This window comes from Lynx canadensis, chromosome F1 (genome assembly GCF_007474595.2).
Source record: "Lynx canadensis isolate LIC74 chromosome F1, mLynCan4.pri.v2, whole genome shotgun sequence".
Lineage (NCBI taxonomy): Eukaryota > Metazoa > Chordata > Mammalia > Carnivora > Felidae > Lynx > Lynx canadensis.
The window spans coordinates 64,285,793-64,299,519 of NC_044319.2; the positions used below are offsets into that span (position 1 = coordinate 64,285,793).

General features: G+C 61.6%; 1 protein-coding gene across 1 annotated transcript; it reads right to left on the reverse strand.

Moving 5' to 3' along the window:
- Window positions 1-2,413: 2,413 nt before the first annotated feature.
- Window positions 2,414-11,170, reverse strand: CASQ1 (calsequestrin 1). The gene is made up of 11 exons (XM_030303391.2): window positions 10,522-11,170; window positions 8,897-8,981; window positions 8,045-8,145; window positions 7,694-7,805; window positions 7,312-7,385; window positions 6,839-6,969; window positions 6,046-6,091; window positions 5,580-5,634; window positions 5,276-5,376; window positions 4,121-4,195; window positions 2,414-3,024 (listed from the first exon to the last, which is right to left on the reverse strand). Exons 1-11 carry the CDS (start codon window positions 10,801-10,803, stop codon window positions 2,887-2,889), a joined length of 1,200 nt encoding a protein of 399 aa, XP_030159251.1. The 5' UTR covers window positions 10,804-11,170; the 3' UTR covers window positions 2,414-2,886.
- Between the last annotated feature and the right edge of the window lie 2,557 nt (window positions 11,171-13,727).

Consider the following 13,727-nt stretch of genomic DNA (forward strand, 5'->3'; position numbering starts at 1 on the left):
TCACCTTTCCCGAGTATATCGCCCTCCTGCCTTCCCCCCACCATGATGTAATTTTATTTTCTGGGGAGGAAAAGAGCAGCAGTGAGCTCAGCATGCAAATATAGACATCTTGCAACGCCGCACTTAGCTCTGTCTCCTAGCTCTGCCTCTCTGCCCAGGCCCAGCACCCGGCGGCGGCTCTCAACTTCCTCTCCACCCCTAGGGACTTTCCTCCCCCAGATTCTCAGCCAGACTGAAAGAGGGAAGGAAGAAGTGGGGAAGCATCTGTCTGCACCCCCATCTCCAGCCTGAGGGCTCTTGCCTCAACTCTGGCAGGGTCTGGCCCTGGGAAGAGGTCCGGGCCCCACCAGTTCCCCCGGCAACCTCTGGGAACGATCGCCCCGGCCTCCCTCGGTTGTGGCCTGGCAGAGCCGGGTCGGGCCTCCGGGACCCCTGCTTTCTTGGTCTACACTGCCCCGGAAAGAGGCTCAGGCTCCTGGCGTCTTGGGTTTTCCATAGGCCTTCTCTCTGCTCTTCAGTGGCCCTCTCCTGGCACCACACTTCCAGAGTAAGACCACCTCGTAATCTGCCTTTGAGGATATCTCGTTTGTTCTGCGTTATGGGACCGAACATCATTTCACTGACCTGTCGTTAAGACTCAGAGAGACTCAATGGTGTGTCTGTAGTCAGTGACAGGCTCAGATCTCCCCGAGGCAGCAGGCACGGGGGACTGGGGCTCCGTGCTGGCTCCCGTCCTTTCTTGGGTGGTTTATGCCTCTGAGACTCAGTGTCCTCACCGGTGAGATGGGGACGCTGATGCCCGTCTGCCAGGGCTCTTCTGAGATTCAGAAATCGTCTCTGAGGACTGGCACAGAGGGGGGCTTGAAACCTAGAAGCCTCTAGTTAGTGTGGGACCTCCCAGTGACCTGTACTAGATCGTAAGCTCCCTGTTAGAATCGCATCCGCCCAGGGCCCACAGCACGGATTAGACTGAGCATTAAATGGTTACCAGTTGGGTAAAAACACGGTCTCTGCTCTACACTCCTGCGCCTTCCGTAGGAGCATGTCCCGGGTTTGTCTTAGAGGTGACGCTTCGGTAACCTCGTGTCTCCTTCTTCCATACCGAGTGGCCCCCTAGTCTCTCAGCAGCGCCTTTCCACCTGACCCATGACAACTGTCCCATCTGTGAGTTCCGGGCGTGATCAGTAGCTTGGTTCCGCGACTCGACGCCTGGCTCCCTTGCCCATACGCCAGCCTGGGCTGTGCCGGACGGAGTGTGGACCCCTCCAGGCAGGAACCCCGGCAGCCCAGATCCAGGGCCGGGGGGAGGATCCTTAGTGTACGAAACGCAATGTCTCCTCTCTATTTGGGACCGCGACTCGGGGCCACGCTTTCCCAATTCCACCTTGTCTCTCCTGGTGGCCTCTGAGTGTGAGAGTCCCCTCCCCTCCCCCTGCGCATCCCCCTGGCCACTGCCACAGGATCGAACTCAAACTCTGCCACCCGCCGTGCCCACCCATCCTCGCGGCCACCCCTGGAACATCCATCTCTGCTTGTGTCTCTGGTCTCTCCTGTGCCCCCCCCCCCCCCCGCATGATACACATGAAAAGCACCTGCCCGTGCTTTTCAGGTTTCCCACTGACTGCAAGGTTCCTTCCCGAACTCCTTGGCCCCGTCGGACCCACTCTTGATCGAAGGCCTAGAAAAATGCTCACTTTATGAAGCCATCAGAGACCCCTGTGACCCCTCTCTTCTGAGCCATCCTGTTCCATTGTTCCTTCTTCCAACAGATGTTTGTTAAGCGCCGCGTTTTGTGCGCCAGGCCCTGTGGGCACAGGGGCAAGGGGCCCCCGGTCCAGCGGGGGAAGACAGGCGTGTAAATGACGATCTAGGGTAGAACACGCTGAGGACTGGAGTAGGAGCGTAGAGAGTGCGCGGCGTGACCCCGGAGGAGGGAACCGCAGGAGGGGCCGCCTCTGGGAAGGCCTCACCGAGGAGGTGCTATTTGGGCTCAGTCCTGACATTCAAATAAGAGCTGCAGGGGGGGTGCTATCAAGCAGCCCGTAATCACTTAATTACTTATTGCTTTGTGTTTGTCTTCAATTGTTTAGTTGCTCGGCTCGACTTCCCAGGGAGGCTAATCAGCTCGGGAGCAGGGACAGGCCCGGCCCTCCGTCTTCTCCCCAGCCTGTGAGCAATGCTGGACAAACACCAGGTGTTGGGGGGCGGCGGGGTGGGGGTGGAAGCTTGTTGACTAGTAGCAGATAAATAATCCACTCTCCTCTGGGACGACTGCCTGGAGGGAGCCCCCCCTCCTTCTATCAGCGCCCTCACAAGGCCCCCACACCTAACACTCCCCCCTCCCACCACCCCGTCCTCCGGCTGCCCCCCTCCTGCCACGGGGTGAGGCCTCCTCAGCAGACACTGGTTCTTGCTGCCCCAGATCCTTTATTGAGGCCTCTCATTTGACCCAAATACATTAACAAGAGATGGCTGAGAGACAGCCCCGAACACAGGGCCCGCCCTTCCTCCTGGCCAGGGACAGGCCGGTCAGAAGGATGCAGGATTTGAGAGTGTGGGGAAGAGTGTCCGCGGGTGGAGGGAACCGAGGAGGAAAGAGTCCCAGGAAAGATTGTACAGAGCGATGGACGAAACGAATAGCGGGCCCAGGGCCACCGTGGGATAGGACATGAGTCAGCTGAGGCGCCCGGGCTGGCACGTGCGTTAAGAGTGGGATCCGTCCTCGTCCGGTGAGGGTCAGGGGCTCAGCACTCAGCCGGCGGACCCCGGCGCGCCCCAGGGCAGAGAGTGACCCGGTGTCCCTGGAGGGGCCCAGGGAGGGACAGGGGAGGCAGAAGAGATCACGAGGAGGAGAGCGGGCGGGCTGGGACACGGCGGCCACAATAACTAGTCATCGTCGTCGTCCTCCTCGTCGTCGTCCTCTGTGTTGATCTCGCCCTCCAGCACGTCCTCCAGCCAGTCCTCCAGCTCCTCAGCGGAAGGCAGGTCCTCCTCGTCGTCCATCTCCAGCCACACGCTGTCCGCCTGGGTGAGGCACATACAGGGGACCCGAGCTAAGCCCCACTCAGGTCTTCAGACGCGTCACAGGGCTCCCTGAGTCCTTGCCTACATCCTCCGTCCCTTCCCTGCACCTGTCATGGCCGGGAGCGGGCCGGGGGGGTGCTGTTCAGGTGGAGGTCTGGGCTGGGATAGCAGCTTGGCGGGGAGACCTTCTCCCTCAGCCTCTCCAACACACCCGTCGTGCCCTTGATGAGGGACCACTGGTGGCTCCTCGTGGCCAGAGAACAGAGCCAGCAGCCCTTCAGATCAAGGCTTTCCTAACCTGCTTTCCCAGCACCGTCCGCAGAAACCTCTCGACTCTCACGCCACAAGAAACCAAACAACGACAACAACAAATGACCTGCCTTTTCCAGAACCTGGTATTCATTTCCCTACTTTTGACTTTTGGCACTAACTTTTCCATCGGTCTGGGGATGGCTTCTCACAACTTCCACGTGGGGGACGCCTATAGGTTGTCCCGGCTCCACTTTAAATGCCACTCCTTTGAAACCCTTCTCTCGGATTCTCTGCAGCAGAAGCAGCTTTGATTTCTGTGCCTCCCTGGCATTTTATGGGGCCCTTTATGATAGAGTTTACGAGATCCGGGCGCGTAGTTAACAGAGCACCTGCCTCCCCAGTCGGACTGACAATTGTATTAACGAAAAGACTGTGGCTCCACTCAGTTCACCTCCGCGAGCACGTCTGAGGCACCTGCCACGAGGGAGCGAGAAGCTGGGAGTCGGCTGGGAGGGGCAGGCGTAACACACAAAGAGCCACAGAGAAGTCACGTTCTCAATGCCAAGTGGGCGCTGGGAGTGGCGAGGAGGGGTGGGACTCCAAACGGGGGGTCTGGACATACTTCGTGGAGGAGACGGGCTGTGACCCGGGCCTTGAGGATGAGAGGCCAGTTCCAGCAGGGGTGTGTTCAGGGCCCGAGTCTCTCCCCCTCCCCGCAGCCATGAGCCCGGCCGCGTCTCGTTCCTCTGGGCAGGGTTCAATGCCCAGTCAGCAGAGCAGGGGATGTGGGCTGGGCCGGGAAGCAGAGTCAGGGGCCAGCGGGGCACGAGGGAAGGAGACTCACATCAGTAACGTTGACGACTCCTATCTGTGGGGCCGACAGGTCGATGTCAAACGTCTTCTCCCAGTATGGCACCAGCTGCGAAGAGAGCATGTGTGGTTAGTTAGCATGAGTCCAGGAACACACGAGTCCGGGAGGGCGAGCGCGAGGCTCAGTCCAGGGGTAGAGGAAGGTCCCCCTGAACCCATGCGGATGGGGGACAGGCCCAGCCGTAAGGCCCAAAGGGAAGGAGCGGGGGTAAGCAGTGACAGGGAAAAACCCCAGAGGGAAAGAAAGTATCAGGAGGGTCGGCTGGAGACATTGGCCTTTCCTTTCCGAGGAAAACTGCGTGGCAAACCCCTGTTTCCTGAGCCTTGATCTGTTACTGCGTGACCTTGTGACCTTGGGCAAGTCACTCCTCGATGACCCTCAGCTTCTACACGTCTAAACGGAGGTCATTATCCCTGGTCATTGCCAACATCCCTCACGTTTCCATTCGTTCACGCTTTCAACAATGAGTATTGGGGGGCTGCCTGGGTGGCTCTGTTGGTTAAGCATCAGGCTTCGGCTCAGGTCATGATCTCAGTTTGTGGGTTCGAGCCCCGCGTCGGGCTCTGTGCCGACAGCTCGGAGCCTGGAGCCCGCTTCGGATTCTGCGTCTCCCTCTCTCTCTGCCCTCCCCTGCTCACGCTCTGTCTCTCTCTCTCTCTCTCTGTCTCTCAAGAATAAATAAAAAATGTCAAAAAAAATTAAAAAAAATAAGTAAACATTAACGAGCGCTAGGTGTTGGGGATCCCGCTGGGCACAAAGCTGTCCCCTGACAATGGGATCCCTGTGCTTGGACTCTGTGATTGTGTAGACCCACCTGCAGAATAGGGTGTCCGTCTGGCCCCCCCCAAAACTCTGGGCGTTTGTAGGAGAACTCAGCCCTGGGCACACGAGCTACCCGCCTAGCCTCTGCTCTGGGAATTGGGTGCCACGTTCCGTGAGATTCCCTTCCCATCCTGCTTCCCCTTCTCAGGGTGCCTTTCCTGCCCGCGGTGCCCTTGAACCTGTACTGGACATAACCTCCCGAGGTCCTCGAGCCAGGAGTTGGGGCCGGGACCCTGAAGGAAGCCCGTCTCAGAAAGTGCCACCGTGAGGCGGGGGGTGGGGGGTTAGGAGAGCCGTGCCCCTCACCAGTGGGAAGTCGTCGGGGTCGATCCAGATGATGCTGAGGTCGGGGTTATCAGTGTTATCTTGAGCCACAGACTTGAGCGTCTCCAAGAACTCGTAGCCATCTTGTAGGGAACGCAGGGAAGAAGTGTCAGGTGGGGCAGGGGAGAAGGGGACACGGGGGCGGCGGGTGTCCTGACGGCCCCCCACTGCCCGCCGTCGCCCGCGGATCCCCAGGAATGCCTCCCGTTGAAGCCTGTTCACTCACAAACACCCGCGTCCCCCTCTCACCGGTGCCCCCCCATCCAATCCTGCATTCCTCCCTCACCAGGATCGGCTTCCTCTGCGAAGGCCACGATGTGAATTCCGTCCATGTCGTCTTCCTGTTAGGGGGAGGGGGGCTTAGCTGTGCTCCCCGAAGTTAGAGAGCCAGACACACCCTACCTCTTCCTTGAACCTGAGTTGGATGGGAATCCAGCTTCTGGATTCAAGGACAGGTACGTCCTTGGGGTGGCGGCCCTGTCCCAAGGGACACGGCTCGCTTCAGCGCCAGGGCCCCCACACCTCTGTTGCAAACCCGCTAGCCCCAGATCTCGGGGCTCCTCCCCCTGTTTTCTTTAACGGCTTTTGTGTGTCTCGCTCGTGGCACGTCCTTCGGAACGAAACCCTCCGCACCCTGCCGGTGCATGGATTTCCTACAAGCGAGGGCACGGCAGGTGGGGATATTCCCGGGGCTTGAGTCCTCAGTCACCCCTGCTCCCCTAGGGGCCTGGCCCCGTCCAGGGGACACTCACCCAGGTTTCATACATGCTCTCGGGCTTCAGCTTCCTCAGGGTGGATCTGGAAGAGACCGTCACTACTCAGTGGGCGAGAAGGATGCCCTCCCAGGGGGCCCTCGCAGTGGAGGCTGCCTCTGGGTCAAGCCTCGGGCACAGCCGGCTTGTAGCCCAGAACAGAGCCATCTGGCAAAGTCTAAGCTCTGGGCACCAGGCCCAGATCATTGCCTGGTTAAAGCAGGTGGGAGAACCCAGAGTGGGCCAGCGGACTGGGAGGGAAATCTTTGGAAGAAAGGTAAGACCTGGGCGTCTGGGCATCCACTCGTTCACTCATTACAGCTGAGAGTCTCTGAAGTTCTAGGCCCCGGGCCAGGTGCCGTGTCGATGGAGCCGGACGACGCTGACCGGCCCTGCCCCGGTGAAGGGGACCAGAGTCTAGTGGGGGGAGTGAGAGTTGGTGGCGTTTACACCGATGAGTGGGTATCTCCAGTTGTGGAGTGCAGGCAGGGCCTCTCGGCCTCAGCGCCACTGACATGTGGGGCCGGACGATTCTGTTGCGGGGGGCTGTCCTGGGGGCACTGGAGGAGGTCAGGCAGCGCCCCCGCTTCTACCCAGCAGCGCTCTCCTCAACCGGAAATGTCTCCCACGCGGCCAGTTGTCCCCTGGAGGGCGAAGGCCTCCCCCACCTCACCCCCGTCGAGAACCACTGATGCAGGGCGACCATGAGGAAGGACAGAGCCAGATCCGGGTCAGGATCCCATTCTGACACCCGCTACCAGTACCCGTGGGGTCTGTCGACGCTGCTCCCCACCTCCTGTGTTCCTCCACGAAGCTGACGATCTCCTCCTCGCTGTTGGGCTTGTCGGGGATGGTCACGGGCTCTTCCATGAAGGCCTCGTAGAAATCAATCTCATTCAGCTTCAGGGTCAGCTTCTTTGCCACCTTTGGGGGAGGGGTGGGGGGGGGTGGAGCAGGGGGATGTGGGTCACGGGGCGGGGCAGTGTCACGGGGAACAGCCCTTACTTAGAAAGGAGGTCAGACAGCCTGGGCCCTTGTCACTGCCACTGTGACAATGGACAAGTGTCTTGACTGCTCTGGGCTTTGGCTGAACGCTAGAGGGGTGGGTTAGGGAATCTAAAATCTTCGGGGCGCGCGCCAGAGGCCTGAGGTGGGGGTGGGGTGAGGAATGTCCTGTGTAGGGAGGGACCGTAGGTTCTGGGAGAGAGGTCTGGAGGGCAGCTGTGGGGAGCGAGGGGGACCCCATAGGGCCGCGGGGAGGAGAACCTTGCTGTCGAAGGTGGCGAAGAAGGGGATGTAGGGGTGAAACTCCTCCGCGGCGTCCTCGTAGGCCTTGTAATCTGAGGGAGTAACTCGGAGTCAGTCTCTGGGGAGGCCAGGGTCGGCCGGGGAGCCACGTTCCCTCTGTTTCTCCCCAACGCTCCTTCGGCCAGAGGGGTTCGTTCGTTCTGAGACCCCACCCCTCAGTCCTCTGAGAGCAGCTGCACTTTAGCGGGGAAGGTGGGGCGCTGGGGGTGCCCATCTGGGAGCCCCCAGTGCAGGTGGGTCGGAGAGAGGAGGGCGTAGAGATGGGGAGACAGTGGGCCGAGTGGGGGTTGGGGGACAGATAAAACGGGGGTCCAAGGAGGGACACCTGGGAGTTACCCACGCTCTGAATCTTTGTTCTTGAAGTAGCCAATGAGCTTGATCTCGTCCTCAATGTTCTCAAATGCCTGCAGCTCTCGTTCACCCTCGATCAGTTCCACGGGGTCCTCTAGGACCTGGAGGAGCGGGGCCAGCGGCGAGAGTGTGAGTTCTCTCCTCGCTGGAAGGAGGAGGAGAGGGAGGAGGGAGGCAGGGCTGAGAGGGAGGCAGGGGCTGTCCATCACCTGCAAGCGTGTGTGTGTGTGTGTGTGTGTGTGTGTGCGTGTGTGCGCGCGTGCACATGTGCATGGCTGGACTCGGTCGGCGAAGGGTGTCAAGACTTAAAGCCACGCCGTTAGGGGCGGGGGACCCTCACATCGAGTAGAAACTCCACCAGGGTGTCAGCAGACAACTCGCCATCGTACTCGATGACTTCGTCTCCCTTGAACACGTAGATGCTGTCTTCTTCCGTGAGTCCTGGCGAGCCAGAGCCAGAGGTGAGCCCGGCCGCCGGGCTGCCCACCGGTCCAGGGCCCGCGCCAGCGTCCCTGGACCCCACGTCCTCCTCTCCACTCTCCCTTCCCCCGCCCCTCTCCCCTCCCTTCAGACCCCACAGCCCTGGGATCCGTGCCGTTGGCTCTAGTCCAGGCGGCTGTCCAGGGGGGGTGTGGGGGGGGCTGGGGCTCTCCGGGAGAAAGGGGGATGGGCGGGGGGTGGGGGGTGTTAAGGGGACATAGGGAGATGTGGGGTCTAACAAGGTGTCCCCGCTTCTCTGGCTTCCTTCACCTCCTGGGAGGACTCGGGCCGCTCGCCGCCAGTCCAGCCCTCTAACCCACTGCTATTACTGACTAGATGACTTCGTCACTGACCGTCCTCCCCAGCCACACCCGGAGCCCAGTTCGGGCCTGTGCTGCTCCCTGGTGGCCGGTGTATAACCCCCGGGGCCCCAGCTCTGGACGGAGGGGTGTGACTGGGCCTCTCCAGCCTCGCCGCCGGTGGTGTTCCCTGGCGTCCCCTTTCCCCCAGCACCTAGCCCTGATTCTTAGGGGAGTGTAAAGGCCACCCGCCCCCTCTTTCTGGGATTTGAGCCTGGGTCTCTCTAAGGAGTAAAGGAGATGTCAGAACCCCAGCCATAATCGTCCCAATTTCAGTCTCCCCGCCCCCACCTCCGACTCCATTCCCAGCGGGCACCGCGGGGCCCTTGGCCTAGACAAGGCCGGTCCCTTACCTAGTTTCTTGGCTACTGCCGCGTCCTTCTCAGAGTCCACCAGCCCGAAGCCAACGCCCTTGTCTTCCAGGACTTGGGCCGCTAACTGGAAGGAACGAAGGGTTAAAGTCGGCTCCAGGATTCTGTTCCCATCTCGGGGGGCTTCCCGGTGGGGTCGTTTGGGGAATAGAAGACTTGCCCTGGGGCCTCTCCCCGAGCCCTGCAAGCCCACCCCTTTGGTCTGCGGTCCAGGGTTGGCCCCTGACCCCTACGTGGCCCTCGTCGGTGTGCTTCTCATCCTGCCCTTGAAGGTGTGATCCTTCCCCGTTCCTGAGGGGGTTCCTGAGGGAGGCCCTGCCTGCAGAGTGACTGAGGCCCTGCCCCCCGTCCCGATTGAAGGCCACGCTCGGTGTGGGGTGACATTAGAAGTCCCTGAGTAACCCCCACTGGGGAGAGCTTTGGAAGGCAGGAGGGTGTGGGGGGAGTCTGGTCATGTCCCTGAGGAGTGGGGAAAGCCAGAGGGTCACGGTGGCCACCGCTTGTCACCTTCAGAGCCAGAGACTCCAGCAGGCCCTAGAGGGGACCCAGGCAGGGCACTCCTCCCCCTCTTTACCCCAGCCCCTCACTCCCACTGGACCCTGCCCCCTCGGCCTCCCGGCTGGACCCTGGAGCCCGATGCACTCTGCCGAGGGTGCCCCACCTAACAGACCCTGGTGCCGGATCCTCAGGAGGATGGGGAAGGGAGGCTGCTGGCAGGTGGATGGCCAGAGACGTTGAACGCTCAGGATAAAAATACTCAGCACATTAATCAGATGGCAGGTTCTAGCAGCCACAGGGACACACACACACACACACACACACACACACGGGAGCCTGCGGTCCTTCCTCCGGGCGGGCCGAGGCCCATCCATACTGCCAAGGGCCGCAGAAGCTTGGGTGAGAAGACATCCTTATCCAAGGATGGAGAGTGTGTGTGACCACACGTCCCAGTCGTCCCCAGACACAAACTTTTGCTCTCGTTCTGAAGTCCACTTGGGGGTGGGAGGAAGCTTCCCGCAAAGAGAAGCGGGGGAAAGGCATTCTGCAAGAATTTTCCAACCAGGGCATGCAGCCTGGCCCAGTCTGGGCAGGGAGAGGGGGCGAGGGAGAGGGAGTGAGGCCACGGTGGTCTCCGTGGAACCACCAGCCGGGAAGTGGATGCAAACGAATGTCGATGAATGTGGATGAATGTGCAAACGAATGTCGAGGGCATTTAAAATTCATACCGGGCGGGTCTCCTTGGGGTGCAGCAACTAGACCGGGGCCACAGCGCCCCACAGTGCGGCTCTTCCCCTGTCCTCTGAAGAGCGTCCCTTTCCTTTTTGGAGCCCCCCCTTCCAAGGACACCCGGGTCCTGGCCAAACCCAGCGCTTCGCGGCGTGGAGGTGAGGTCTCCCCGCAGCCTCTCTGGCCCGCGACGGCCTGACTGGGGTGGGACTTTGGGTTCCAAGTCTCCCTTCTCTTGTGGCGAAGGCCACACGCCCTTGTGTCCACTGCTGTCCCTCGCGCCCCCCCCCAGGCCCCCTCAGAGGCTGCGCGCACGGCTGGGGCTCGCGGGGGAGGGGGGGGCGGGCGTGCCCGTGGGCCTGCGGAGCCCCCCCACTCACCTCCAGGATCAGCTCTTCCATTTCGAACTGTCTCTGGGAGGCCTTGTCGTCCTCAGGGGGCTCGTGGTAGAGCAGCGCCAGCACCTCGTACTTCTTGAAAATGTTCTTGTAGTTCTTCGCGTTGACGTTGACCACGCGGTCCACACCGTCGTACTCGGGGAAGTCCAGCCCGTCCTCCCCCCGCGCCCCCGGCCTGGGTGTCCCCAGCAGCAGCAGCAGCAGCAGCAATGCCAGCCGCGGGCCGGGCACGGCCGCGGCCCCCATCCTGTCTGCGGTGCCCATGGGCGTCGCGGGGTCTGGGTCGGGTCGGCTCTCCTGGTCCAGAAGAGGGTGGCCGGGGCAGGGAGGGGCCCTGGGTCCTGGATCCCGAGTTAGGGGCTCACGGTGGGGGCGGGGTGGGGAAGGGCCCAGAGCAGTGGACAGAGGACACTGCTGGGTCCCGGACAGGCTGCCGACAGAGCCAAGAGTGAAAGGGTCAGGAGGAGGGATAGGAGCAGGGGGCGGGGAGGGAACCGGAGCCGGCCCCGAAGTTGGCACCCGTCGGCCCCCACCTGGTCCCGTCTAAATATGTCTCTCGGCCTGGCAGGAGAGAGGATAACCTTCTGAGGCCAGGGCAGCTCCGCGAGGGCCGAGAGAGACCCTCCCGCCTCCTACACCTCACCCCGCCCCCCCCCCCCCCCCCGGCCTCCCAGAGCCCCTCCCCCGCCCCTTCCCCGCCGTCCAGGACTCCTCAGCACGGTCCCCAGGCCGGCCTAGAAGCTCATCGCCATATTAAGAAAGGAAAAGGCCTGAGCTAAAAATAAGACCAGATGAGTCGGAGGTAAATGATGCTGGGCTGGGGGAGGGGAGGTGTGGGGTAATTAGGGAGAGCCCGGGGAGGGCCAGGGTACTCGGACTGAGGGGAATGGGGGTGGAGAGGAGGGATTCTGGGTCAGAGACTGAATTCACGAACACAGGGCACGAGGGGCACAGACGCTGGATTGCCTTCCCGTCGTCGTCGTCGGAAAACCCGGGAAGCTCCTCCGGACGAGGTCTGTTTGCTCGATCCCGCGGGCGGAGGGGGCCGTGGAAAGCAAGCGGGCTGCAGAAAGAGACCCCCTTGCACTTCCCTTCAGAGAGCCAGGACCAGGGATGAGGTCATGCTCTGAATAAAAGATGGAGCCTCATCCAGGACTGGCCACCTGGCTCGGCCCCAGCCAGTTTCCTGTGCTTCACTCAACACTCCTCAGTCGGGACGCAGGGAAGGACGGGGCGGGCGGGGGGCAAGGAGCCCTGGCTGCCGTCCACCCTGCAGACATGAGAGGCGGGGGTTTCTCTCCGCGAGGAGGCCCAGGAGAGGAGGGGAACCGTCCAGCCGCCTCCTGCCTCCTGCCTCCTGCCTCCTGCTCGCGCTCTGCACTCCCATCAAAGGGGACCCGGTTCTCCAGGGCACGCGGGGAGGGAGGCTTCCCCACGCTGGACCACGATGCACTCTCGCAAAGGGGATCAGGTGTAAACGCCAGGGGAAAGGTTAAAACCCGAAGAGGTGGGACCTCGACCCGAACCCCAGCCGGGGAGGTTGATTCATTCTGTGCACCTGAGAGCTGGCGGGAGGAGGGACTCTAACTTCCTGCGCCCCAGCCCCGGGGGGCGAGCACCAGAGAGGAGCTCCGCTCTAGGCTCCTGGGAAGGAAGGACCCTCTTCTCGGCCCTCCAGGGCTCTTACCATGCACAGGTAAACTGAGGCACGAGGGAAGCCAGGGAAGAGGCTGGATCAAAGTCAGAAGTCCTCCCTTCCCACCCTGAGGGATCTCCGACTTCGGAGAGACAGGGTTTAGTTTGCACCCAGGCAGGGGCGTGACATTATCTTAGGAGGAATAACTTTGCCCCCTCCTGTGGGGTGGACCTTGCACAGCTAAGCAAGGAAGGCCACAGAAAATCTCAAGAATGTGGCAGGAGTGGGTCCAAGAGAGACAGCTGTCACTGGAGGAGAGGCCGGAGCTAACCTGAGCAGGGCTGGTGGGAGCTGGAGAGGCCTCCGAACGTTTCTCCTGGTCTCACAGGAGAGCCGCGGTCGTGCCCACAAGCCCCGCAGCCAGAGGGCAGGAGGGAGGGCCGGGATTTCTTCCCTCCGCCGCATGTTGGTGGGGGGTGAGACCCTGGAACACCGGCCCTGTCCCCCAGGACGCTGACCTCCTGCTCCCCCAAGGATGTGAGACGGGGCGAAAAGGTGACCTTGGCCCCGCAGCCCCCCCCACCTTCTCCCACTTCGTTCCCACTCCCTGCCCTTGGCCCTCCAGGCCTAGCCAGTCCTTCCCAACAGCTGTACCCTCCCCTCCTGCCCCCTGCCTGCTCTCCCTGCTGCTGTGTTCCCTACTTTCTGCTCCGTCCCTTCTCTCTGAGCCCCTGCCTTCAGGCCCTTGGACTTGCAAGCCTCAGCCGCTGATATCAAATGACCCTGAGTTGGGGCCTCTGTATTTTTAACCCACCAGACACCCGAGGCTCCTGCTACTGAAACCCGAGGAGCTGGCCCCTCCGTGCTCCCCGTGCTCTCCGTGCTCCCTCAGTCCCCACACCCTGGCCCCTCTGTCCTCCAGGTCTGGTTCAGCCCTGTCAGCAGCAGAGAAGGACCCCAGGCGGATAGAGCCCTGTCCCTAGGGGACCTGGTGCTGGAGGGGGGAGGCGGACAGGTGGGAGAGACCTCAGGAGGGGAGGAGTGGCTGGTGACCCCCTACGATGGCTTCCTCTTTGCCAGCCCACGGCCTCTCGTTCCCTAGAACCGTCCGCGGACCTTCCTCCCTCGCCGTCCTTTTGTTCTGTTTCGTCTTTTGTTTTTTGTTTTGTCGGTGTGTATTTTCGGCCCGGCCCACGCCGGGGGACGAGTCTGTGGGTGGTTAAGGGCACAGGTTTTGGAATCCGACAGACCTTGGTTTCCTCATCTAAGAAACAGGGTGGCTGAGGAGAACCTGTTTGCTGTGTGAACTCGCGGATGGGGCGTGCGAGGCCCTCGTCCCACTGCCAGGCACGTGTGCTCTCACTTAACACATACGCTTTGTTTTTGGTGACAGTCTACGACTTCCTCCTCCACCTGCGACCAGCCCGGAGCCTGGCGGAGACCAGGATTTGGGGAATGTCTGTCACCCTGCGCAGAGCCTGGGGTGCGAGGGGCAAGGGCGCTTCACCCACAGTCGAGGCTCCAGGGATCCAGAATGGGGTGGGGTCAAGAT

What these genes read in the sequence shown, in the direction of transcription:
- CASQ1 (XM_030303391.2), bottom strand. Translation starts at nt 10,803, where the DNA reads ATGGGCACCGCAGACAGGATGGGGGCCGCGGCCGTGCCCGGCCCGCGG. An exon ending in GGCAGTAGCCAAGAAACTAG is followed by an intron (nt 8,146 to 8,896) that starts GTAAGGGACCGG and finishes CTGGCTCGCCAG; the next exon opens with GACTCACGGAAGAAGACAGC. An exon ending in ACCCCGACGACTTCCCACTG is followed by an intron (nt 4,196 to 5,275) that starts GTGAGGGGCACG and finishes CTCTCTTCGCAG; the next exon opens with CTGGTGCCATACTGGGAGAA.